General features: G+C 41.7%; 1 protein-coding gene across 1 annotated transcript in view; it reads left to right on the top strand.

Annotated features, from left to right (window-relative positions):
• The window catches only part of myt1lb (myelin transcription factor 1-like, b), a 101,173-nt gene that overhangs the window by 18,397 nt on the left and 60,917 nt on the right, over positions 1-21,859 (top strand). The window contains exons 2-3 of the mRNA XM_087170558.1: positions 14,439-14,552; positions 21,269-21,314. Coding sequence (XP_087026684.1) covers positions 21,269-21,314 — 46 coding nt within the window. The 5' untranslated portion in view covers positions 14,439-14,552. The remainder of the gene's footprint in view (positions 1-14,438; positions 14,553-21,268; positions 21,315-21,859) is intronic.

The raw sequence follows: 21,859 nt of genomic DNA on the forward strand, positions 1-21,859 counted from the left end.
CCCCACCGCCAACAACATTAACACATGCAATTGCACACATGTGCTCACACACATTCACACAGTGACATAGCTCCGAGCCTCAATTATTCAGTACGTACCTGTACGGCCACGATGAGTGTTTTCCTTGTTCCACTTCTGTTCAGACCTATCTTCATTCTCACAGTCATTTGCATAAAAGCATCCCACCTTTTCTCGAGCTGTCACCTTGATGTAACTTCACTACGCAGTGTGATATCAACATAACAAGTTTTCTGACAAAAATCCAGAAAAGCACATATACATATTTCACAACAGGTGTTAAGAGAAGTATGGGGTAAAGGAAAGAATGCAGCCGAAACACACACACACACACACACACACACACACAAAGACGCAGACAAAACAAGGCACGAGCGAATACCCGTATACGTGCTGCCAGTCATATCATGTACTGTATGTCTGCATGTACGTGTACATACAAACACACAGCTCCTGTTTGGAGATGATTGTTTTTTCAGCTTGTATTTCAGTGTGGGCATGTGTGCTTGGCATTCCAAGTGCAAAGCTGATAATTATTGAAACGAGCTTGTGACTCAGTGTCGCTACCGCTCTGGCAAGAGCTCTGAACCGAATTCATTTACAAGTGCCACATAAAGCACCTGTTTCTTCTCTAAGGTTCGGTCTGCGTTCCTCTGTGACACCGGGCTCAGTCACTATATTTCCTTAAAGATAAAGAGTGTGTGAGATGTAATGTTGGAAATAAATGCTGCCTCTATGGATGCTGACTTATTCATCAGCTGAGCCGGCCAGCAGCAGCTCTGCTGTGGCCAAACAGGTGCCACGCTGCTGACATTTCACAGGTCTCTGAAAATGTGCAGAGATTTTAGAGCCTTTATTCCGCTTGGATTTTAAGATTTTTCCATTGGAGGCAGTGATTTGATTCTTTGTTCATTATTGTGGGACAGTTTGATTAGTCATTAAATTGTATATATATTATATTGTATTCATTTTCCTGATGGTAGCCATTAACAGGGCACCACAGAGTGACAAAAGAACATTTTAATCTCTCCATTGCTCCACAGACCACAGACCAGTGCTCAGATGTTACTAATAACATTAATGATGGCTCTGTTCTAGTATTGGAGTACAGTCGGCCATGACAGTTTGGTATTGAATTATTTTCACTTTACATTATTTCCATTATTTTCAAAGTGACATGTCATAATGTATTTCAAGAGAGAGATCCACCATGGACATTATGGGAATAACTTTTACACTGTTATAGAAACACAATAAACAGCTATAGATTTAGTTACTTTTATACTGCTGCCTTTTTACAAACTGAAATGAATGTAAGCAAACAATACATAACAGATGTGATGTCATAGTTACTAGTAGTTTGTATTAAAGGTCCCATATTGTATAAATGTCTTTTTTGATTACACAGCAGGTCTAGGTTTTATATTAATACTGTGAAAGTATCAAAGCCTCAGTCCACAGAGAAATGCTCACAGCCTGTATTCAGAGACTGAGCCTTAAAACCAGCCGTCAGGACTTCTGCAACCTACCACCCAGACCCACCATCCAACCTAGCAGGATTTGGTTTCTCTGAGTTACGGCTGGGCGATAAAATGATTAATTATCGCAAAATTACATATTTTGACTATTTACAGTCCGACAAAAACCAGCAATGTGCACTGCACACTGTGCCGGAGACACAGTCCATCAAAGACAGGCAACACCACAAACCTGTTTCATCATCTGAAACAATATCACCCGTTAGAACACAGAAAGTAAGAAATTACAGGGCCAAACGAGTATTAGTGGACCCTCGACGAGCGCCAGGCCAGTACCCAGTGCAGATCTTCTCTGTCTATTTATTTTTTGAATTTATTTTGCAGTCTGATCATGTTACATGTGCGCTGTATCATACTGCAGAACTTCATTTTCTATTTACTTTGTTGAGTAAAAAGGATTTTGATTTTATTCATGCATATTTTATCATATTTTGATCGTTTGTAGGGTCAGGGTTTTAAATGTTCTGTTGTTTGGCAAGTGTTTTTCTCATGTTCTGACTAAATAGAAAAGTTTAAAACCACAATTGATCGTCTGGTTTCTTCAACTTTCACTCAGGCGCAAAAATCAGCCTTTAAACCTGAAAGAAATAACGATGTGGAATCGTGATAAATATCGATATCACCTGATATGGACATTTTTATGTGACAACAGTTTTGGCCATATCGCCCTACTCTGAGTGTTTACCTGGAATCTGCTATATTTTATTGGATCACTCAGAAGCCAGTCACCCAATCAGAAGAGACGCTCAGACCCTCCTCTTCTCCTCTTCATATGGATCAACACTTCAAATAAAACACAGGACCTTCAGTTTAGTAAATCTTTTAAGTTAACTTTGTAGTATCCACAAAATGTGTCCATAGCCCAGAGTATTGAAAAGTATTAAAAGTATTAAAAGTTGGCATTGAATATCCATTAATCATTGTTTTCAGAGATTTTTTCACTTTTTGAATCATAGCTTTGCAAATTTGAATTTTAATGAAGCTATGTTATTGTAATGGCAACTTTGTTGAATTTGAAAATTTCAACAACAAAAAAAAAGATTTTGCAGAAAAGCATGTTTATGTTTCTCAAAGCAAAGTATTAACAAAAGCACTATTTAACAAAAAAGTGTGTACCATGGAGTAATAATAAGAGAGTGGCAAACAACAAAGCACCCCGGGCTGGACCACACAGGACACGTTGTGTATGTGGTCTGCAGATCAGACCGCAGCAGAGGCTCTTGTTTTTATGGGGTTTTCCAAAAGAATCTGAAATATATTAATCAGTGACATCTATGGGCAAGCTTCACATCTTAACAACAGAGCCTTGAATGGGATTTCTACTTATTTCTACTATGTCCAATCATTTCTTTCCGAATCCGACGATCCAACATTCACACCCACCTCACGCTGTGATTGACCAGCTGTGCGGAGGTGAGAGAGGAGCCAGGCATTGTGCCTCTCTCTCAAGTTCCCCTTTTTCGATTTGTTACACATTTGTTGTGGCGCCTTTTAATGTGAACAACCAAGCGCAACAATATGAATGTGTTCCTGGAGGAAAAGTCTGGCAATATACCTCATTATGCAACCCTTGCCATCAAGGTAACACTGCTGATAATGTACAGTCAATTAAATAAAAACTCATGCCATAAGAAGAAGTGACCTTGATGTTGATGTTGAATAATTAAAATAATGACTACAGTGGTGAAAGTGAATCTAATTTCATGGACAGCCGCTCTGTTTTTGTTAAAACTAGTACATCTGTCGGTCAGGATCAGTTGTTTGGCCTGAATCCCTCCTGTGCTGCAGTGTGTGTGTGTGTGGTCAGTCAGTCTTGTTTGTTACTGCTGGAGTTGGCTGTTCTGTTGTGACAGTGTCGTAAACTGTAAATAAAGATGGACGTAGCCTCCGTGACCTCACCCACTGGTTTCCGAAGAGCGGTTTTGAAGCTCAGAGTGAGCTGCTCCACGGTCGCCATCTTGGCAGTGTCTGACTCTGCCCCTAACTCCCAGCTAATCCAAACATGGAGCCCAGACTTCGGTGCATGCTGGCTTTGTGGCAAGTGTACGCTCACCCACCTGTCACTCAAAGAGAACACGCCCTCAATTCTACATAACTTTAATCCTTGATAAAATGTAAACAGGTGAGTTATGTAAACAGAAGGAGGAAATTATCTCTAGAGACCAAAAAACTTTTCTGTACCAGACTGTAAATGTGTATTTCTGCTGTAAAGTTGGATATTTTAACATGGGAGTCTATGGGGACTGACTGACTCACTGATGGAGCCAGACTCTAGTGGTCATTAGAGGAAGTGCAGTTTTTGATACTCGTTGGATCAATTTTTCAGGCTCGTACGTCACCGGTTGGATAGTGTTGGGGTCATGGTTTAGAAATTACCGCCGCAGTTGAGTCCCAACTTTCTTGAAACCCTGGTGTGTGCACGCTGTAAATAGTCCGGGTGCTGCCCTGCCACCATAGTTCTGCGATGTTTGAATCTCACTCATCCAAAAAAACTCCACAGTCAACACTGCACTTCCATGGGTTCTCAGCAACACACCCGCCAAGTTTGAAATTGATCGGATGAGTGGTTGTCGAGAAAATCGAAGTACAGACAAGGTTACAGAGGTTCCTCCATCTGTAGTCAGATATGTGGAGTGACTTCTGAACTGGCAGCTTGAACCTTGCAGACAGGGCTTTAGATTGTAAAGAGGGCACAATCTGCCTGTGTGTGTGTGTGTGTGTGTGTGTGTGTGTGTGTGTGTGTGTGTGTGTGTGTGTGTGTGTGTATACCACCGAGAGTGCTCTCGGGGGTTTCGGGAGGCTATTTTTGAATTACCGTGTGATTCATTCAAATCCAAACAAATTCTGTCTCATGTTGTCCAGTGGCTTTGAGTCCCACACTGGAAGTATAGGTTCTATCTGAGCAGAGAGAGGGGACATTTTATATTCCATTCTATTAGGCTGCTATTTTTGGTGCCACAGGATACCCAGTGACTGTGTAGAGCCTTGTCAGTGACGAATGTGTTTGTGTGAGAAACAGGGGTGGGGTGCCTTCCCACAGGAAAATATGTGTGTGTGTGTGTGTGTGTGTGTGTGTGTGTTTGAGATGGAGGGAATTGGGGGGATATTCACTGTTTTTCTTTCTTGCCTGCAGGACTGTGTGTGACAGAAAGAGAGAGAGAGGGAGAGAGATAGCATGTGTGTACAGTGATGGGATGTTCTCTCTCTTTCTCCTGCTCTCTCTTCCCGGCTTGCTCCCCTGCGGTGATTCAATGTGTGTATGCCCATTAGCTTGCCCGAGCGTGTGTATACCTCTGAATGTGAATGCCTGCAATGTTGTGTGTGTGTGTGTGTGTGTGTCTGCGTTTGCCTGCCTGCTTCGGTGCCTAGGCTGAGTTAGAGCATGCTAAGCTGGAGGTATGTGTGTGTGTGTGTGTGTGTGTGTGTGTGTGTGTGTGTGTGTGTGTGTTTGTGTGTGTGTGTGTGCACGCCTGCTGTCATCCCGGGGTAAAGCCTCAGGACACATAGGGTCATGTGACAGACAGCCATATCTATCTATCTGCAGACTGCATCATTGGTATTCTGGGTAGACGTGGGCAGCCAAGCAGGGGGGTGAAGGGGGCAGGAGAGAGAGAGATAGTGAGTGAGTGAGAGAGAGAGAGAGAGAGAGTGTTCGATGGAGAGAATGAGAAAAAAGACAGGGATTTTGTGAGAGAGAAAAAATAGAGAAGAGAACAATAGAGCTCATCAGTGCTTTGAGACCAGGGTGCAATCAGACACACACACACACACACACACACACACACACACACACACACACACAAATGAGCACATATATTTGTACATTGTATACAAACCTGTACACTTAACTGCATGCCTGCACATACACAGAAACTTCCATTCAGTCATTGATCAGTCTTGATAACTGTAGGTGTGCACGCACATTATGCAGATGTGTACACACACACACACACACACACACACACCCACACCACACATACACACAGGGACGTGCTTGCAAATTCTTAAGGGAGATCAGATATGAATAACGAGGAGGACAACGCCACGAGGACCAAATGTTGGAAAATGTCATCAACAGCAACACAAAAGGAGCTATTTCATTAGCCGGGGCGACGCTGTCCGACACGGCGCCAGCTTAGCGTAGCTTAGGGTTAAACTCCCATCTGATGTGATGAAAGACGGCTAACCTTCAAAGACTCTGCAATTTTTCATACTTGGTAGACGCTGCACACTGCTGCTTTTGTTTGATCCCGCCGTCTGTCTACTGAAGAAAGATCGGATACGCCGTCTCTGTAAATAAGCATTCAGCCCCCATTGACAAACGGCCACATGCGGGGGTATCAGTTCACTCACCACAGCACAGGGTCTAATATCAGTCACCAGCAAAACATTCACATCTGCTTATATCCAAATTTCTGAGGACAAGTGGAGCAATGAGTCACAACTGAGGGGATGTTATTGCTGCTCTGTATGGTCAGCTGTTAGACATCAGGGCTTTGCATTTTTTATGGACACTTGTACCCTCGAGTTAAAACACCTCGGGGCCACTAACAAACAATTATGGACACATGTTTCTGAAGGAATGTTTCACGTTTTCAACGTGATACATTAAGTATCCACAAAACACAGGGACCAACTGACTTCACCAGAGGACTGCTTACTTTAAGAAGAGTGATTAGTGAAGAATGAACACATCAGATTACCGCCAGCAAACAGTGCAGAGCCCGCTAATTCTTTTGAAGCGCTGTCAGTGGGTTTGGGGTTTGATAGCACAGCATAGCATTTGTTTGAGTGTTGCAATTGTATAGTTTATCCATCAAATTATTTTTCCACCATTATTTTGCACCTGTAAAACTCACTTTTCTTTGATAAACTACCATAGTGGACCCTAATTAAAATGTTTATGTTATGTGTTCAGGTAAATGAACCAGTGAAAAAAAAAGTCTCAAATATCAAGCGTCAGTCTTGGGTTATATTGTGAACTGTATCAAATGTGCTTATCATATCAGAACCCATTCAAATCCCTTTTTCTAGTATTTGGGTTTCGATTCAAATGTAACTATAGGATGTGAGAAATACAAAGTCAGGAAGGATACTGAGCAGGCTGCAGCCAAGTTTCAATTTGGGCTCAATCACCAAATAAACCTGAATTAGCTACAGTTAATATAATCTTCAACCAGCGAGGAAGTCAGTGCGGGCTGAACACGAGCAGCTCACCCACCCACCTGCGTGTTTTGTTTCTCTGCTCTTAAATGGGACAGGATGAAAAGCAGCTTATCATAGTGTGAAATGTCACCTCTGTAAACTGTTGTAGATTTCGCTGGTTCATGAGTCTTTACTGACAGAACTCATTCAGAGTCACTGGCTCCGTTTTTTCATCTCCATTCTCTAATTATAATTCACACATGCAAAAAAAAAAAAAAGAAAGAAAATAAAAATACTGTGCAGAGCCGTGGATGCACTGCACATCCCCTCGTTCATCAGTATAGAGAGGATCTTGAACGCTCCCCTCATGGCATCATGTACAGCAGCGAGCGTGAATAGTGTGGTTTTCTATAGGCAGAGGTGGCGTACAGCTCTGTTTTCCTGTGGCTATTTCAAGTCTTTGCTGTCTCACTCCTCGACCTTGGTGTTCTATAGCTGCTGGGGATGAGAGATGGTGTTAACACTTCTAAAGGCGTAAATCACCTCTCTCTCTCTCTCTCTCTCTCTCTCTCTCTCTCTCTCTCTCTCTCCCCCTCACTGCAATGTTGTTCTCTTCACTCGCTATCTGTGCTGAGAGGTGATTGGAGTCTTCCCAGTCTGATAATGGGCCACATAAACACACTCGCTCTCTCACACACACAGACACACACACACACACACACACACACACACACACACCTTTTTACAGCCACAGAGCGGAGAGAGAGAGAGGGAGAGGGAGAGAGAAAGAGAGAGAAGGAGACTCATCAAGTAATTAAGGCCCTGGCTCTCCCTTGGAAATTAAAGGAATGGCCCTTTGCTCTTATCTCTCTTTCCCTCCATCCCTCTCTCTCTGTCTCTCTCTCTCTCTCTCTCTCTGTCTCTCTCTCTCTCTCTCTCTCTCTCTCTCTCTCTCTCTCTCTCTCTTCCACTTCCTGCTGGGCTGATTGCTGTCTGGCTTCTCTTCTCACCTGAGTATTTCACTCTCTCTCCCAGGCAGCCAACCCATAGTGCATTGTGCTGGTGATTACCCCACTGTGGGTAATTGCGGTGGCGGTTCGCTCGATGTTATTTCCCCCACACTCTGCCCTTACAGAGGAGGAGGCACCTCCCTGGAGGAAGACGAGGGGTGGAGGGGGTGCACTTTTAGCTGCGTGTGTGTCTTATTGGGAGATGCAAACTAATAATGAGAGCGCTGCATGTGTTCCAGGGAGCATTTTAGAAAGAAAAAAAAATTTCATATATATACACAGTATATATAAAATCTTATCCAGGCTGCTTGCGTGGACAGTGTGTGTGTGTGTGTGTGTGCGTGCGTGGGTGTGTGTTTGTTTGCGAGCACACTGCAGCTCAGAAGGTCACGAACACGGTCAGTTCCATCTCTCACGTCCTTGAAGAGAGAAGCGGGTCAGAAAAGTGCTTTTACCTTGGCTCACTCTTCCTCTTTGATAGGAGCAGGAAAATCCTAAAGAGCCGGCCCACTTCACCACCTGACAGCTTCCTTCACCCTTGAACCTCAGCGTCTCACTCAACACCGCTGTGTCCAGAGATACTTTATGGGAGAGATTCAGACCAACAGACACATTCATTTTTTTTTATTTTTATTTTTTTTATTATCTGAGATCACCTAACGGTTAAAATATGGTACTGCTGATCTAATACAGGCGGCTTTGTGTCCTGGCTGGACCTACCTGTAACCCAGTGTGAAGCTGGCTTCAGCCCCACAGCACATCAATAAGATTAGCAGCTATAGAAAATAGAAGGATGGATGGATGACAGTGCAACAAGCCTAAACCACCGGCAGCATTTTCAGACTGGTTTTATTTTTTCTCCTTCCCGAAGCAATACTCTAGTTTAATGGTTGAATTTCGTGTATAACTGATTCTTGACTTTGATATTTGCAAAAATAAATAATTTAATGTTTATTTTGTTGAGAAATACTTTATTATCTAAAGTTTATCATTTAATATGTCTAACATATGTTGCATACAGTTTCAAATAAATAAATAAATTTCAAATATCACTTGTTTTATCAACAAAGCAACATATGTGCTCACTGCCCTGATTATGTCATAGGCTGATGCTGTTTACTGCTGATATTAAACAAATAAACAAAGTATAACGAAATTAATAATTAGACAAATTAAATATATATAATTAAATATATAAATTAACCAATCAATTTTTTTAAATTATTTAATAAATTATTAACATTAAACTTGCAATTTCATCATTCTTATTTTCATAATTTTTTATTTTAATCATTGAAATATTTATTTTGGAATGTCATTTAAAACCTGTTGTGATTTCATAATGACATCTTTCATGTCCTAATATAAAGAAATATATATTTTTCATGGAGTCATCGTCAGTCAAGTGCCGCCACATTTTGTCTGGTAGCTCCTTTTAGACAGAGCTGCACCAACGCCAAAGTAAAGCAAATCAGGCCAGTAGCTGGTCCTGCAAATACACACAGTAATTAACCTCCGCTGTTAATGAGTTTAAGAAGGCGACAATGGTATCTACCGAGCTAGCTAAGTAAAATGAAAAAATTGCAAAAAAAACAAAACACAGATCTTTCAAAGGGAAAAGCTAAGTGAACGTACACCCGTATATTCAGTCAGTCCTGATCTACTACATATACACCAGGACAATATTCCCAGTCTGCATCTTTCATGTATCATCACAAAATTCCATTAATACATAAAACATTCACTTTATTTTCTACACAGATACACAAATACATTTTTTGAATTACATTTGTGTAGCTCGTTGTCTCCTGCTTCATGTTATGATTTGGCAAATAAATCAGATCTGCATGGACCATGTCTGTTATGTCAAAAAATAAATTAGAGTTACAGCGTTTACAATCTGATCGTTCCAGTGTAGACGTCCCCAGTCCCATTTCCCATCACAGCCACCCACAGAGCAGGTACCACCACATCTCCAATCAAATGAAGGCAATAAGATTACACAAGTGGTCAAATCAGTCTAATATTGCTCATCTGGGCTAATCAGGAGATAATGATGTGAGGCGTCATCATGAATTGGTTTGTTCATGTCTTGTCTTTTTTTTTTCATGCATAATTTGTTCTTTTCTGTCTGTTTATCAGGCTGCATGAATAATATGAAATACACCGTAAGCTTGAATATTTACATCATGACAGACAGCAGGAATGGCATGAAATGCTGTGTGTTTAAGATATTAAACTTATTAGCATTAACACAACGGTTATACTTTCTGTCAGCTCGGTATCGTCACATTCCTCTGATGTACTGACCTCAGACCAGCCTTCACAGGCAGCGCCTGTTGCGCTCTGCGCTGTGGTCTGTTAATATTAGCTGCTACTGGAAAACCATACCCTACCCCAACAGTGGAATAAGAACAATAACGAGTCTCATCTAATTCTCTTGCTGTAGCTTAAGCCATTATCCAGTTATAAACACAGTCATGAGGGGGCGGGGCTGCGGCAGGAGAAATGAGCGCCAGCCAGCGGACCTGGAATCAGCAGATCAACAACTTCTTAACTGAATGTGATGAAACAATAAAGGCATGAAAGAAAGAAATGAATGAAAGTGACTGAAAAAAATGACTTCAATACACGGGGCCCTGCTACAAGAGGTCGGGGTCACTGGCTGACAAGTGAGGGGTCAGCTGACAGACTAAAAAAATATTTTGACATCATTTTATTATGAAACCACCCAACAGTTCAAACAGTTTTTTCTGTAAGAAAAATATCCCTAAACCTCAGAGAACACAACATAAAGCATGTAAACTTTAGGTTGTGTTCTCTCTGCACGCCGGAGAATTTGCTGGGAAAAATCCTTCAATATAAACATTGTCAGGATGCAGGGTCATGGGATTTCTTGCTTGGTTTCTGTGGTATCACTGTTTTGACAGTGTGGCCAGTGTAACGCCTCAGTGGATTTCAAGGGCTGCGGTGGTTTAGTTTGGGGATATAGTGGATCTGGTCTTTTTTATAAACTGAAAACCTTTTGAATTACTAACCTATGTGCTGTGTCGGCACGGAGACGACTCCCTCATAGACACTTTGAGCAGACTGCAGCCTAACATGAAGCTATGGATCATGGCGACTGATCTGTTTTCTGCACTGCCGGACAAACAAAGAGCACCCCCACTATATTAGGCTTTGGGTCAGATTGGTCCCTTTAAGTTAGAAATGATATGTTTGCTGTTGCCTGTTGGCTTTAGTCTGTGTTTGCAGTCCAGTCCAGTGGAACTGATTTCCACAGAGCAGTGGGAGGAGAAACGAGTAAAGGTCCAGCTGGTTTTATTACCAGCCCAGTCCCATCTCCTCCTCTCCAGCTAATCAGACCTGCTAACACACGAGCTGCGTCCCAGTTCAGGGGCCGCATTCCTTCAGGGGACGCGGGGATACGAAGGTGTGGCCCCTCGTAGCCGTCGTACACCACTAAGGCTGAACCGAAACGAGACGGTCTGGTCTATGGAGGATTTTCGCTTCGCGTCCGCAGCTGTGCCCCTCTTACCGATGCATCTGAAAGCCCGGCTCCTGTCGCCTAGCAACCTCGACACATTGTAACTTTTTTTTCACAAAAACAGGCCCGTGGTTTTAACAGTTGCGCCGTTAGCTCTTGAACTGAGCTGAAACCCAATACTTACATTTAAAAGTGTAATCCTTCGGCGCAATGAATCTTGGGATAGGTTGGGAAAAGAAGGACACATTTCTCAGCCGCAACTTTGAAATGGGACAGTCTAGTCACGCTGCTGTGACGCAGTTGGTCTTCAAATTCAGCCTCTGAGGGGTGCGGCCCCTGAATTGGGACACAGCTACAGACCATCTCCACTGAAAGTTAACTCGCACACTGTCACTCCTCTTTCGCCCGTCACCCTTCGTTTCCCCGAGAAGGTGGCGTTTGAACCTGCTCTTGACTTGTGGGGGCTCTAAATATTTTATCTACGTACATAAAGAGAAAGGGGGGCAGGTTGAGGCATCTTCTGTATGCAACACGGGAAAGACAGAACACACAGCTGACCATCGAAATCCATCAAACACATGTAGCTGTTCTCTGACCATGCCAGTTTCATCTGCAGGATGAGGGCAAGAAATCATAGCTGCTTCTTCACCTCCACTGTGTGTGTGTGTGTGTGTGTGTGTGTGTGTGTGTGTGTGTGTGTGTGTGTGTGTGTGTGTGCGCGCATGTGCGTGTGTGCGTGTGCGCGCGCCAAGGAGGCAATGAACAGGCACTGAAAAGAACACAGGATATGGAACAGAGAGAGGGAGAGCAATAGAGAGAGATTTCATCTCCTCTCTGCCTGTATACATATCTGCTCGAATGTAGGTCAGGCAGCCCCAGTCACTCGCAGAGCCTGGGAGAAGGAGATTGCTGTGTGTGTGTGTGTGTGTGTGTGTGCGCGTGCGCGCATACACATCACATGAATAAAGCATGTGTCTCTCTTGTGATATGTATTTATTTGTGTGTGCCCCCTTGTCCTCATGTGCCATATGTGTGTTTCTGTATATGATGGGTATTATTTTGTGTGTGTGTGTGTGTGTGGGTGCGTCTAAAATGCCTGTCATGTACAGTATGTGTCATAGAAAATGTCACAGCAGACATCACAGCCCCCCCTTTCCATACTGCCATGTGTGTAACCATACAATAGGGTTTTCATTACATTTGTGTGTGTTTGTGTGTGTCTCTGTGTGTTTGTGTAGGGGGAGGTGTGCCAGAGCAGTCAGTCTTCCCGGGCTATTTGCAGTATGCACCCTGGCTTTGATAGATATAGGAGCCCAGTAAAGGGCAGGCATGGATCCCTCATTTTTCTCCAAGGAATAGAGAAAATCTCACAACCACAGACACACACGCACACACATACACACACACACACTTGTAGAATTCGGGGGTTGAGAAGGAGTGTACCAGTCCTTGGTCATATATTCTTCCCTCATAACGAAGGGGAAGAATGAGAAAGAGCTTTTGCACATGTGTCCATAAATGTCTGTGTGTGTGAGACTTGAGATTGTGTGTGCTTGCTCTGTGTGTCACTGTCCTTGGTGCTGAAACAGACTAGCCCTGCAGCACTATTGTTGTATTGTATCTTCTTCTGCTACTTTGTGTTGTCCAGTTAGACCCTTTCCATTTGTCATTTTCCCCTCTCCCTTTTTTTGATACACACACACACACACACACACACACACACACACACACACACACATTCACATTCACCAGGGGAATGTGGGTTGTGTCCTGATGAAGAGTCAGAGAGCTGTGATTTGTCATCAACCTCCACATGAAGACCTTCATAAGAGGACAGACCCATCACTTACACTCTGATTATAATGACCAAGGGGGCAGGGATTACTGTGTGTGTGTGTGTGTGTGTGTTTGGGGTTGCTCGTGTTTTAGCAGGTGGAATTATACAGCAAATTAGCCAGAGGTCACGCAGGAAATCTACATTTGATTTTGTCAAATACACTGAAGGGATATACATTTTTATATACACAATAACCCAGCTCCCTGCGCCCAAATTCACTTTGACTTCACCGCCATTTTTTTCTGAATGAAAACACCTTCGGGACGCTTCGGCGGCTGTAATCAAATACAAACCAACCTTTGACGCTGCTTTTCAAAAAACACAAAAGACGGCAGGACCATGGTTGTAAAATGAAAATATATTTTGAGTGGCCCATTGTTTCACATTAGGGTTTCACGTTAATAGCCCCTTTTCAAAGTTGTTTGTGCGATCCCCTTACAACTCACTCACACTGTTTCCAACTTGCCCGCGCTTATTATTCGCACTACAAAGGAAGTGGACCAAAGAAAAAAAGTGGAAAGCCGAGGTATGTGTGTGATGAAGGGTAGAAAAAAGACCCCCTGCTGGTTCAAAGTAAAGTCCGCTTATGCACATAACCACCACCGCTCCTTTTACATAACACACAACACACACTCTGAACACTCGCTGTATGCCTATGGTTGTGTTTGTCCTGAGGAACCAGCTATTATTTTGATTTAAGCTGCTTTGAGATTGTGTGTGTGTGTGTGTGTGTGTGTGTGTGTGTGTGTGTGTGTGTTATGGGCCATCTGGTGGGCTCCCTATGGGGGCCTTCATTCTTTGTGATGGTCCCTATACACCATCAGCACCTCATCTGTTCTCTCCCATACATTCTCTCAATTAGCAGCAGCGGATGGAGAGAAACAAAGACAGGGAGAGTATGCAGGCAGTGTTTGGATGCACGCTTTCACTCACACTCTTTCTGTGTCTCAGGTTATTTCACCTCTTTCTTTTTTTTTTGACAGAGTGGGACATCAACCCCCTCACTCACTCTTCTCCCATCTTCCTCCGTCTTGCCTCCCCTCTCCTCTCCTCTCCTCTCCTCCTCTAACTCAGCGAAGGATGGAGAGCTGAGGAGAGAAATCATGAAGGCAGGCACGGATCATTAGCTATATTTGTCCCCACTTCCTGCAGAAGATGATAGATCTAGCTAATTACCCCATGTTGCCAAGCCTATCACACACAACAAGCGGCCGTTGTTATGGCGGAAATCAACGTTCACTGTGGCGCGTGCCGCATAGCTGATGTTATATGATTATTCATGAGCCTGGGAGTCAAAGGAGAGGAGTAAATTTCAAATCCTGTCATGGCTGTGTGTGAATGTGATTGTTCTGGAAATGATTTTAATGATATGTGCTCTCCGTCTTCTTCTCCCCTCTTTGCAGAAAATGAGTTTGGAGGAGACGTGGTGAGCCGTTCCTCTCCAGCTGAACGTCATTAGGTCCCAGTGGAAGCAGAGGTCTGGACCAAAGAGCTGTCTCAACCCCAAACCATTTCAGGTAGAGTCTGGAACATCCCGTCCTCACACCTGACCCACTTATTCTCAGGTTAATCATGGCTGCTGGTTCTGATGCAGAATTGCGTGATAAATCTGAATTGTGCTATTTTCTATTGGCACTTTTTTTCATAATGTTTAATAAACAGAAACATGGTACAGAGTACAACAGAATCATACTGCACTCAAAACAAAATACACTGCATTAGAAAAAAAGCAGTGCCACAGTAGTACAGCGGCAGTCAGTTATGATCAAGTGGCAACCTCTAGAACTGAAACGTAAAGCCAACACTGAAGAACCAAAGGATGCAGTTCCTCTAATGACCACTAGAGTCTGACTCCAACAGTGAGTCAATCCCCATAGACTCCCATGTTAAAATGTCCAACTTTACAGCAGAAATAAACATGTTTACAGTCTGCTACAAAAACGGTTTTGATCTCTATAGCTAATTTGCTCCTTAATGACAACTGTGTTGGGGGGTGAATTTTTATTGATTGTTTGACTTTATTGTCCACCTCAGTGGAAATTTGTCCTCGGCCTCCCCCAAAGAATGTACAAAAAAAATACATACAATCCACATAACAAAAGACGCCATTAAAAACATATAACACGTTCAACATACAATAGTGCAAATGAACAGGTCGCTGCAGGTTAAATAAACAAATACCAGAGAGGCAAGCTCATAAAATAACAAGATTTCTTTGTGTTCAATGCCTGAATGGCATAGGGAATAAAAGACTTCTCGTGTATGTTATGTATATGTTGAATCGATGGCCAAATATAAGCATTTCAAACTCTTGAGTGTAGTGGGTGTGCGGTATCAGCAGCTATGTGTTTAGCGTTCCTGCTGCCAAGATGGCGACAGCGGAGCAGTTCACTCTGGGCTTCAACACCGCACCTATGGGTGACGTCACGGAGGCTACGTCCATCTATATATACAGTTTAGGGTAATGATTTACTATATAGACCTGGAGAAATGGAACAATGAATAGACCAATCAACAGAGGCATCAAGGAATAGATTATCAATGGTACTCTTTTACACTTACGCTTCACAGTGTGTAGTTGATTGACAGGAGAGAACCAGCTTCACATCCTCAACGGTTAACCCCTTCTGTTGGTTAAATGTCAAACATACAGCAGATCTACTTTTGTCAGAAGGGAAAATTTAGTTATCAATTATTTGTGTAAACCCAGATGAAAAGTTTCCTGCATGTTGGATAAAATTATATATTTTACTGCTTTAGATATAATCATAATTTTCTATGAGCCTTTTTACAGACGATTTCACTTCTAAAATGTTCCAACATGAACCAGTACAAACGAAGAAATGAACTGAATTTATTCTACTCCCCACATAATGAATGCAGTTTTCAAAGATGAAATATTTTAAATACAAGGCAATAAAACCGAATAGAATTAAAACAAGCATCCAACCTCAGACCCACACAGGCTGTATCATTTAATGTATAAATACTGTAACAGCACTGTGTCAGCTGTGGACCAGCTGATAAATTGTCATATTGTATTCAGATCACAGCTTCTCTCGCTCTAACCATTTTAGAGCCCTGTACAGCTTCCGTCACCCACCAAAGGCTTTTGCCACACTAGTTAGGAATCGCTCCCCAGATTTTAGTCTCCCATCACCCTCGCTCTCCTTCTCACTCTGAGTGTCCCTCTCGCTCTCTCCCTCTCTCTCAGCGCCCACTCAGATGCTATCTCTACAGCCCTTCACACTAATTCAGATGCACTTAGCTTCGTTTTGGCACACATGTTTACTGTCACTAGATGATGCATGGCATAAATACATATTTGCAGTGAAATATGATAATGCCAGTGCATTTTTTTTTTTTTTTTGGCTCCCTATTGCTTCACTGTGCAGAATACCAATGTGAGAGTGTGAGTCTATATGTGTGTGCGTATGTGTGGTGGAGGGTGGAGGGTGGAGGGTGGGGTTGGGCGCCATATGCATGAAACGCATTCTCCCAAAACTTCAAGGTGAAAACAAAGGGAAACTGATAACGATGTGAATTGTTGTGGCAGATGTCTGAGTACCCCCCCCCACCCCACCCCACCCCCTCTTCACCACCACCAAAATGATAAACACACACACAAAATGCGTGTTTTATGTCTCGGTGCATATTACAATAATCGCTGCATGTTTCGTTCAGTAATATCCTGATTCTTCCATATCAAACAGCAACAACCCTCTTCAATTTGTCTGTGTCTGTGTCCTATATACTGATGAAGACACACTAATAACAACAGGCGCCGACACTTTAATTTCCAAAGAAGAGAATTTACATATGATTTCTGTATTGACGCACAATCGATACCAACACAAACACAATTGGCATTTGGACAGCTGCTTTTTTTCCCCAAGTAGTTAGCTGCATTTCACATTCCATTCACAATACGCATATATTTTCAAAGGAGAGGAGACTTTAGCTTTGTGCTGAATTAAACACTTGTGTTTATAGGCTTAGATGGTGTGTGCATTTGAAATGGGATGCAGCCCACACTTCACGCAGCCATTTCATCTCAGGCCTTTTCCTGCATTGTGAAAGTGAATAAAATCCTTACACAATATATGCTGCATAATATGCTACATGGATTAAAATTCATGGATGCAAACTACAAAACATGGAAACAACTTCTGTCATACACACATAGAGGCAAAGAATAGTAAATAGGAACATGAGGTACAATAGGATTTTTTTTAAACCAAATTACCTACAGGTTTTTACTTGCTTTTGAATATACAAACTGAACTCCAACCATGTGTGACTGAAATGGTGGATTACACCAACACTCGTTAGTCCCTCCACGTTGCTTGAATATTCCCAACATTAAAGGTCCCATATAGTTTAAAGGTAGATGTCCATGTGTATATTTTTATTTAATCACTCAGAAAACATTGAATCAGAAGAAATGCTCTGAGCCTCCTCTGTTCTGATTGGCTCACCGACCTGTTGTTACTAGAGCTCCAGAGAGAAGCCTGAGAGAGGAGATGTACAACTACACTGAGATGGTTTTTCGCTCTTAACACCATAAATATATCTTCTTATGGATCAACACTTCAAATAAAACACAGGAGACGTGTCAAATATGGAACCTTTAAAACTTCTCTTCTTGATGTAAAGAAGAGGAAAAAATGGAGCTTTAAGTTTGTTTTTAAGTTTTTCAATCAATGAAATATTGCTTCATATTTTTGAATGTGATGCTTGAAAATTGTATAAATGTAATTTCATTACATAATTATCAGCCCATGTGGTGTCAGTGAATGGAGATATTGCCCAGAATTATTATTATTATTATTATTTTACATTTTATAATAACTGCTGGTACATACTGTCTACTTAAAGTAGAAATAAATGGACAGTAACACCATAGATTTAATAAGACAATCAGTAATTTGAATTCTTGTTGTGTAGTAATAAATATGCAGATTGTCCTCAGAAGCCTACATCATTATATGTGTTTATTTAGCCAACCTAAACTTTTGGAGCCAGGATGAACGTGACTCTGTGGTTATTCATCAGGGCCCATAATGCCATTGATCCAGGGTCTAATTGAGACACAGACAGAGAAGGAGTGGGCCTCCTCCTAATCCTCAATAAGCAGGCTAACCTTCATTACAGCCGTGACATTTTCCCATGGGGTGCTGAGAGGGAAAAAGAGCTAGACAGAATATGAAGGGCTCTCCAACATATGGCGAGCTGCAGAGGCGTGCATGCTTCCTGGGTCCAACTCTCATGAGGAGCCTTAAGGGAAGGAAGCGGAGGCGACAAGACTTACACTGCTGCTGCTGCTGCTGCTGCCGCTGCCGTTATTGTTGCTGTTATTTTATTCTGCTGCTGGATTCGCTTGTTGTTGACACTGTGTTCAGTGCTGATGCAGGCCTGGCTTAAAACCGCGGCCCTCAGAGAGAGTCTGACAGCTTCAGATAGGCACTGTTAGAGTGTGTGTGTGTGTGTGTGTGTGTGTGTGTGTGTGTGTGTGTGTGCACAACTGAACATGCATTTAAACAAGTCCATCTCATATTTCAGTCCACAGTGGATATTTCTCTTTTAACAAGGTTCTGCAGGTTTGGCTTTACTCATGTTTTCAGTATTTCATCCAATTCATTCTCGAACGTTAAAGAAAGTTCTTCAAACAGATTCTTTTCATGTATCTAATTTAATGTAATTATTAGCAGCATTATTAAATGAATACACAATTGCAATTAACTGCACAATTAATCAAGATTTAATCAAAATTGCAATATGACCATGAAGTGCAACATCCAAATCACAGGAGCGGCAAAAAAATTGCAGGAGCTGCAATATTTATGATAACTGTAAAATGTGTCAGAACATTGTTGTGCATTGTTAGCACCATAAGCATTGTGGTGCTACAGAGACCTGATCTACAAATCATTCACACGAACAGTAACTTCTGTGGCTAAACAGACAAAGGGAGGAGCACCACCTACACAAAGCCAAACTTTAAGAATCCCAGTACCACCCGTGGTGTATTTCAGTGCAAAAATGGCAGCAGTGACAATGTATCAACTAAAATAGATAAAAAGAGATTAACAAAAACATCATAAAGTTTCAGTTTAAAATTGATTTGGAAATTGAATTATTGTAATTGAGTTGAATCGTGTTTTTAAATGCGTGACACAAGTGAGCTCTTGTGTAAGTCAGTGCCTTATTGTTTAGACGTCGAGGAGTCGATGTGCTGGGAGGAAATCTACACATGCAACATTATTTCCACTCTACTTTGAAGTGCATCACACATGTTGAAGGGAAGCTGCCGCTCGTGCTCCGAGTGCAGGTTGTTTCAGAGAAGCTTTGATAAAACAGAACAACGTTGGGTCCGATGAGAGACACTCAGCAAGAGGGGACTAACTCCACTGTGCTCACATCACACACACACACACACACACACACACACACACACACACACACACACACAATCTCTATCTGCATGAGCACCTGAACCTGAAAGAGGAAAAGAAGAAGAAGAAGAAATTATGTTATTTTTCCTTTCCCTTTCTTTTTTTCCCAAAGAAGGATGCATTTTCCATTGCCATGGAAACCATAGTTAAACTTCAATAAAAAAAAAAAAATATATATATATATATATATATATATATATATTGTATATACATGTATATATATATACTGTATATGTAGATATTTTTCTCTCCCGTGCAAAAATCCCCTCAGCCTCCCCCAAATCCACCAGGTCATTCCCTCCCTGCTGCCTTAATAAGATTTATAAGGTATCCTCGCCTTTCATCATGTTATTTTTCTCCCGTTGAAACATTTATGGGCATTCATAAAGAAACACCCCATTAGGGCTGAGGGGCTCTACAGTACAGTAAGTGTGGTGTTAATAAATCATGTTTAATAAAAAGAGACATCCAAACAGGGCTGTGGCCCCTGTCACAGTCCGAACCCCAGCAGCTACGAATATTTAGGGGCATCTGGAAATAACGGCAGACGTCCTGAGGCGTTCAGGGCTCCTCAACAATTTATGATGTGTTGGTAAGGGGGATAAACCTACATTTAGAAGGATATGTGGGTCTGACATACATGAAAGAGACGTAGAAGGAGGGGATAATGCTTCGTCTGGCATGTGAAGAGCTTGAAAGGTTTGAAAACTGAGGAGGATGTAGGATAAATGGGAACCATACAGCTGATGTAAGGAGGTTGTTATGTCTTCGGTACACCTGTAAAATGAAATGGATGAATGAGCGCTTGAATGGTTGGACAGATGGAAGGAGAGACTGATAAATGAATACTTAAGACATTATGTATTGCAACAATTAATCGAAATATAATCAAGTGCAATATCCAAATTGCAGGAGCTGCAATTTTTTGATAAAGGTGAAACAAACCATAAATGAAGCATTGTGGCACTACAGAGACACCCCTGGCCTACATGAATTCATCCAGATGTAAGGGAAAATGCTTGTTTAGTAGAGACCCCAGCAAAAATCACATCATCATCATTTTTGATGAAATGAAATCAAATGCAAAAATCCCCAGATCATATCACTTTCGCAATATCTGTCAAAATAATAGCAATTTCTTTCCTTTTTTTTGTTTTGTTTTTTTTGCATATTCAGCCTTTATTGCATCATTTCAAAATGTGAAAACAGTAACATTATGATGAATGAAATTAACATTTTCAGAATGAAATGAACAGAGGAGATCTCGTCTTGAATTCGCAAACTGATTAATCAGTTCATCTGTTAATCTGTCTTGGCCAAATATGAGTCTTTGCATAATTTGTGTTGGCTTTTGAGTTACTTCATGAAATTCTGATGACACTTCTGACATGATAATCATATGGAATGATAGTCTAAATATTGATTTTTGATTGAAGAGATCCGAATCCCAGTTTGCATAAATGTAAATCATATAAATTCAGCAGCACAAATGTATTGACAAAGAGATTTTACAGGTCTCATTTGCTCAGTGACGATTTAAGATAACAGGAATCTAAACATTCCTTATTCTTTAAATGACTTCAGTGATTTATGCAGATTGTGTCAGTCACTCAGTCGCCTGCAGGAAACCTTACGTCTGAGTGTTGTTTGACAAGAGGTGAAAAAAAAGAAAAGTGCTGTGCAGCTGAAAGTAGATGTATCCAAATTAAAGATAATCATGTGAGGCTGTGTGTTGTATGTTTAACAGCTTGTTTGCGTCTCCTCTTCTTTCTCTGTAGATGGAGGTGGATGCAGATGACAAGCGCCATCGAACACGCTCCAAAGGTATCTGCATGGATACACACACACACACACAAACACACGCACACAGGCGTGCAATGCCATTCAGGGTGACCTTCACTCTCCCAACACAAACACACACGCACAGACACCAGAACGTACATATACTGTACACACGCTGCTGCACAAATCCCAGACTGTTACACTCCAGTTGCCTTTCCTCACTGCTCTCTCTCCTCCTCTCTCTCTCCTCCTCTCTCTCTCTCTCTCTCTTTCTTTCTCTCTCCTTTTACATCTTGCAAAACAGAATCAAAGTCCACATTTGAAGAATTTTATTAATGCATTTCTATGCCACTGTAAAGCACTTTGAATTGTCTGAATGGCGCTATATAAAATATGCAGAATGAAACATCTACCACAGTGATATATAATCCAACAAAACGATGTATATTGGAAACTGAAAACAGAGTATAGAACTTTAAAAAGAAAAAAAAAAAGAAGAGGTAGCTCGGTTTTAGCTGACAAACCAGTGATACTCTTTTTTTTTTTTTCTTTTGTATGACCTTCAAGAAAAATGTTAACAAAACCTT

The sequence above is a fragment of the Seriola lalandi genome, unplaced genomic scaffold, assembly GCF_002814215.2.
Source record: "Seriola lalandi dorsalis isolate HSWRI2012SDOR001 ecotype SW California unplaced genomic scaffold, Sedor1 jcf7180002054953, whole genome shotgun sequence".
NCBI lineage: Eukaryota > Metazoa > Chordata > Actinopteri > Carangiformes > Carangidae > Seriola > Seriola lalandi.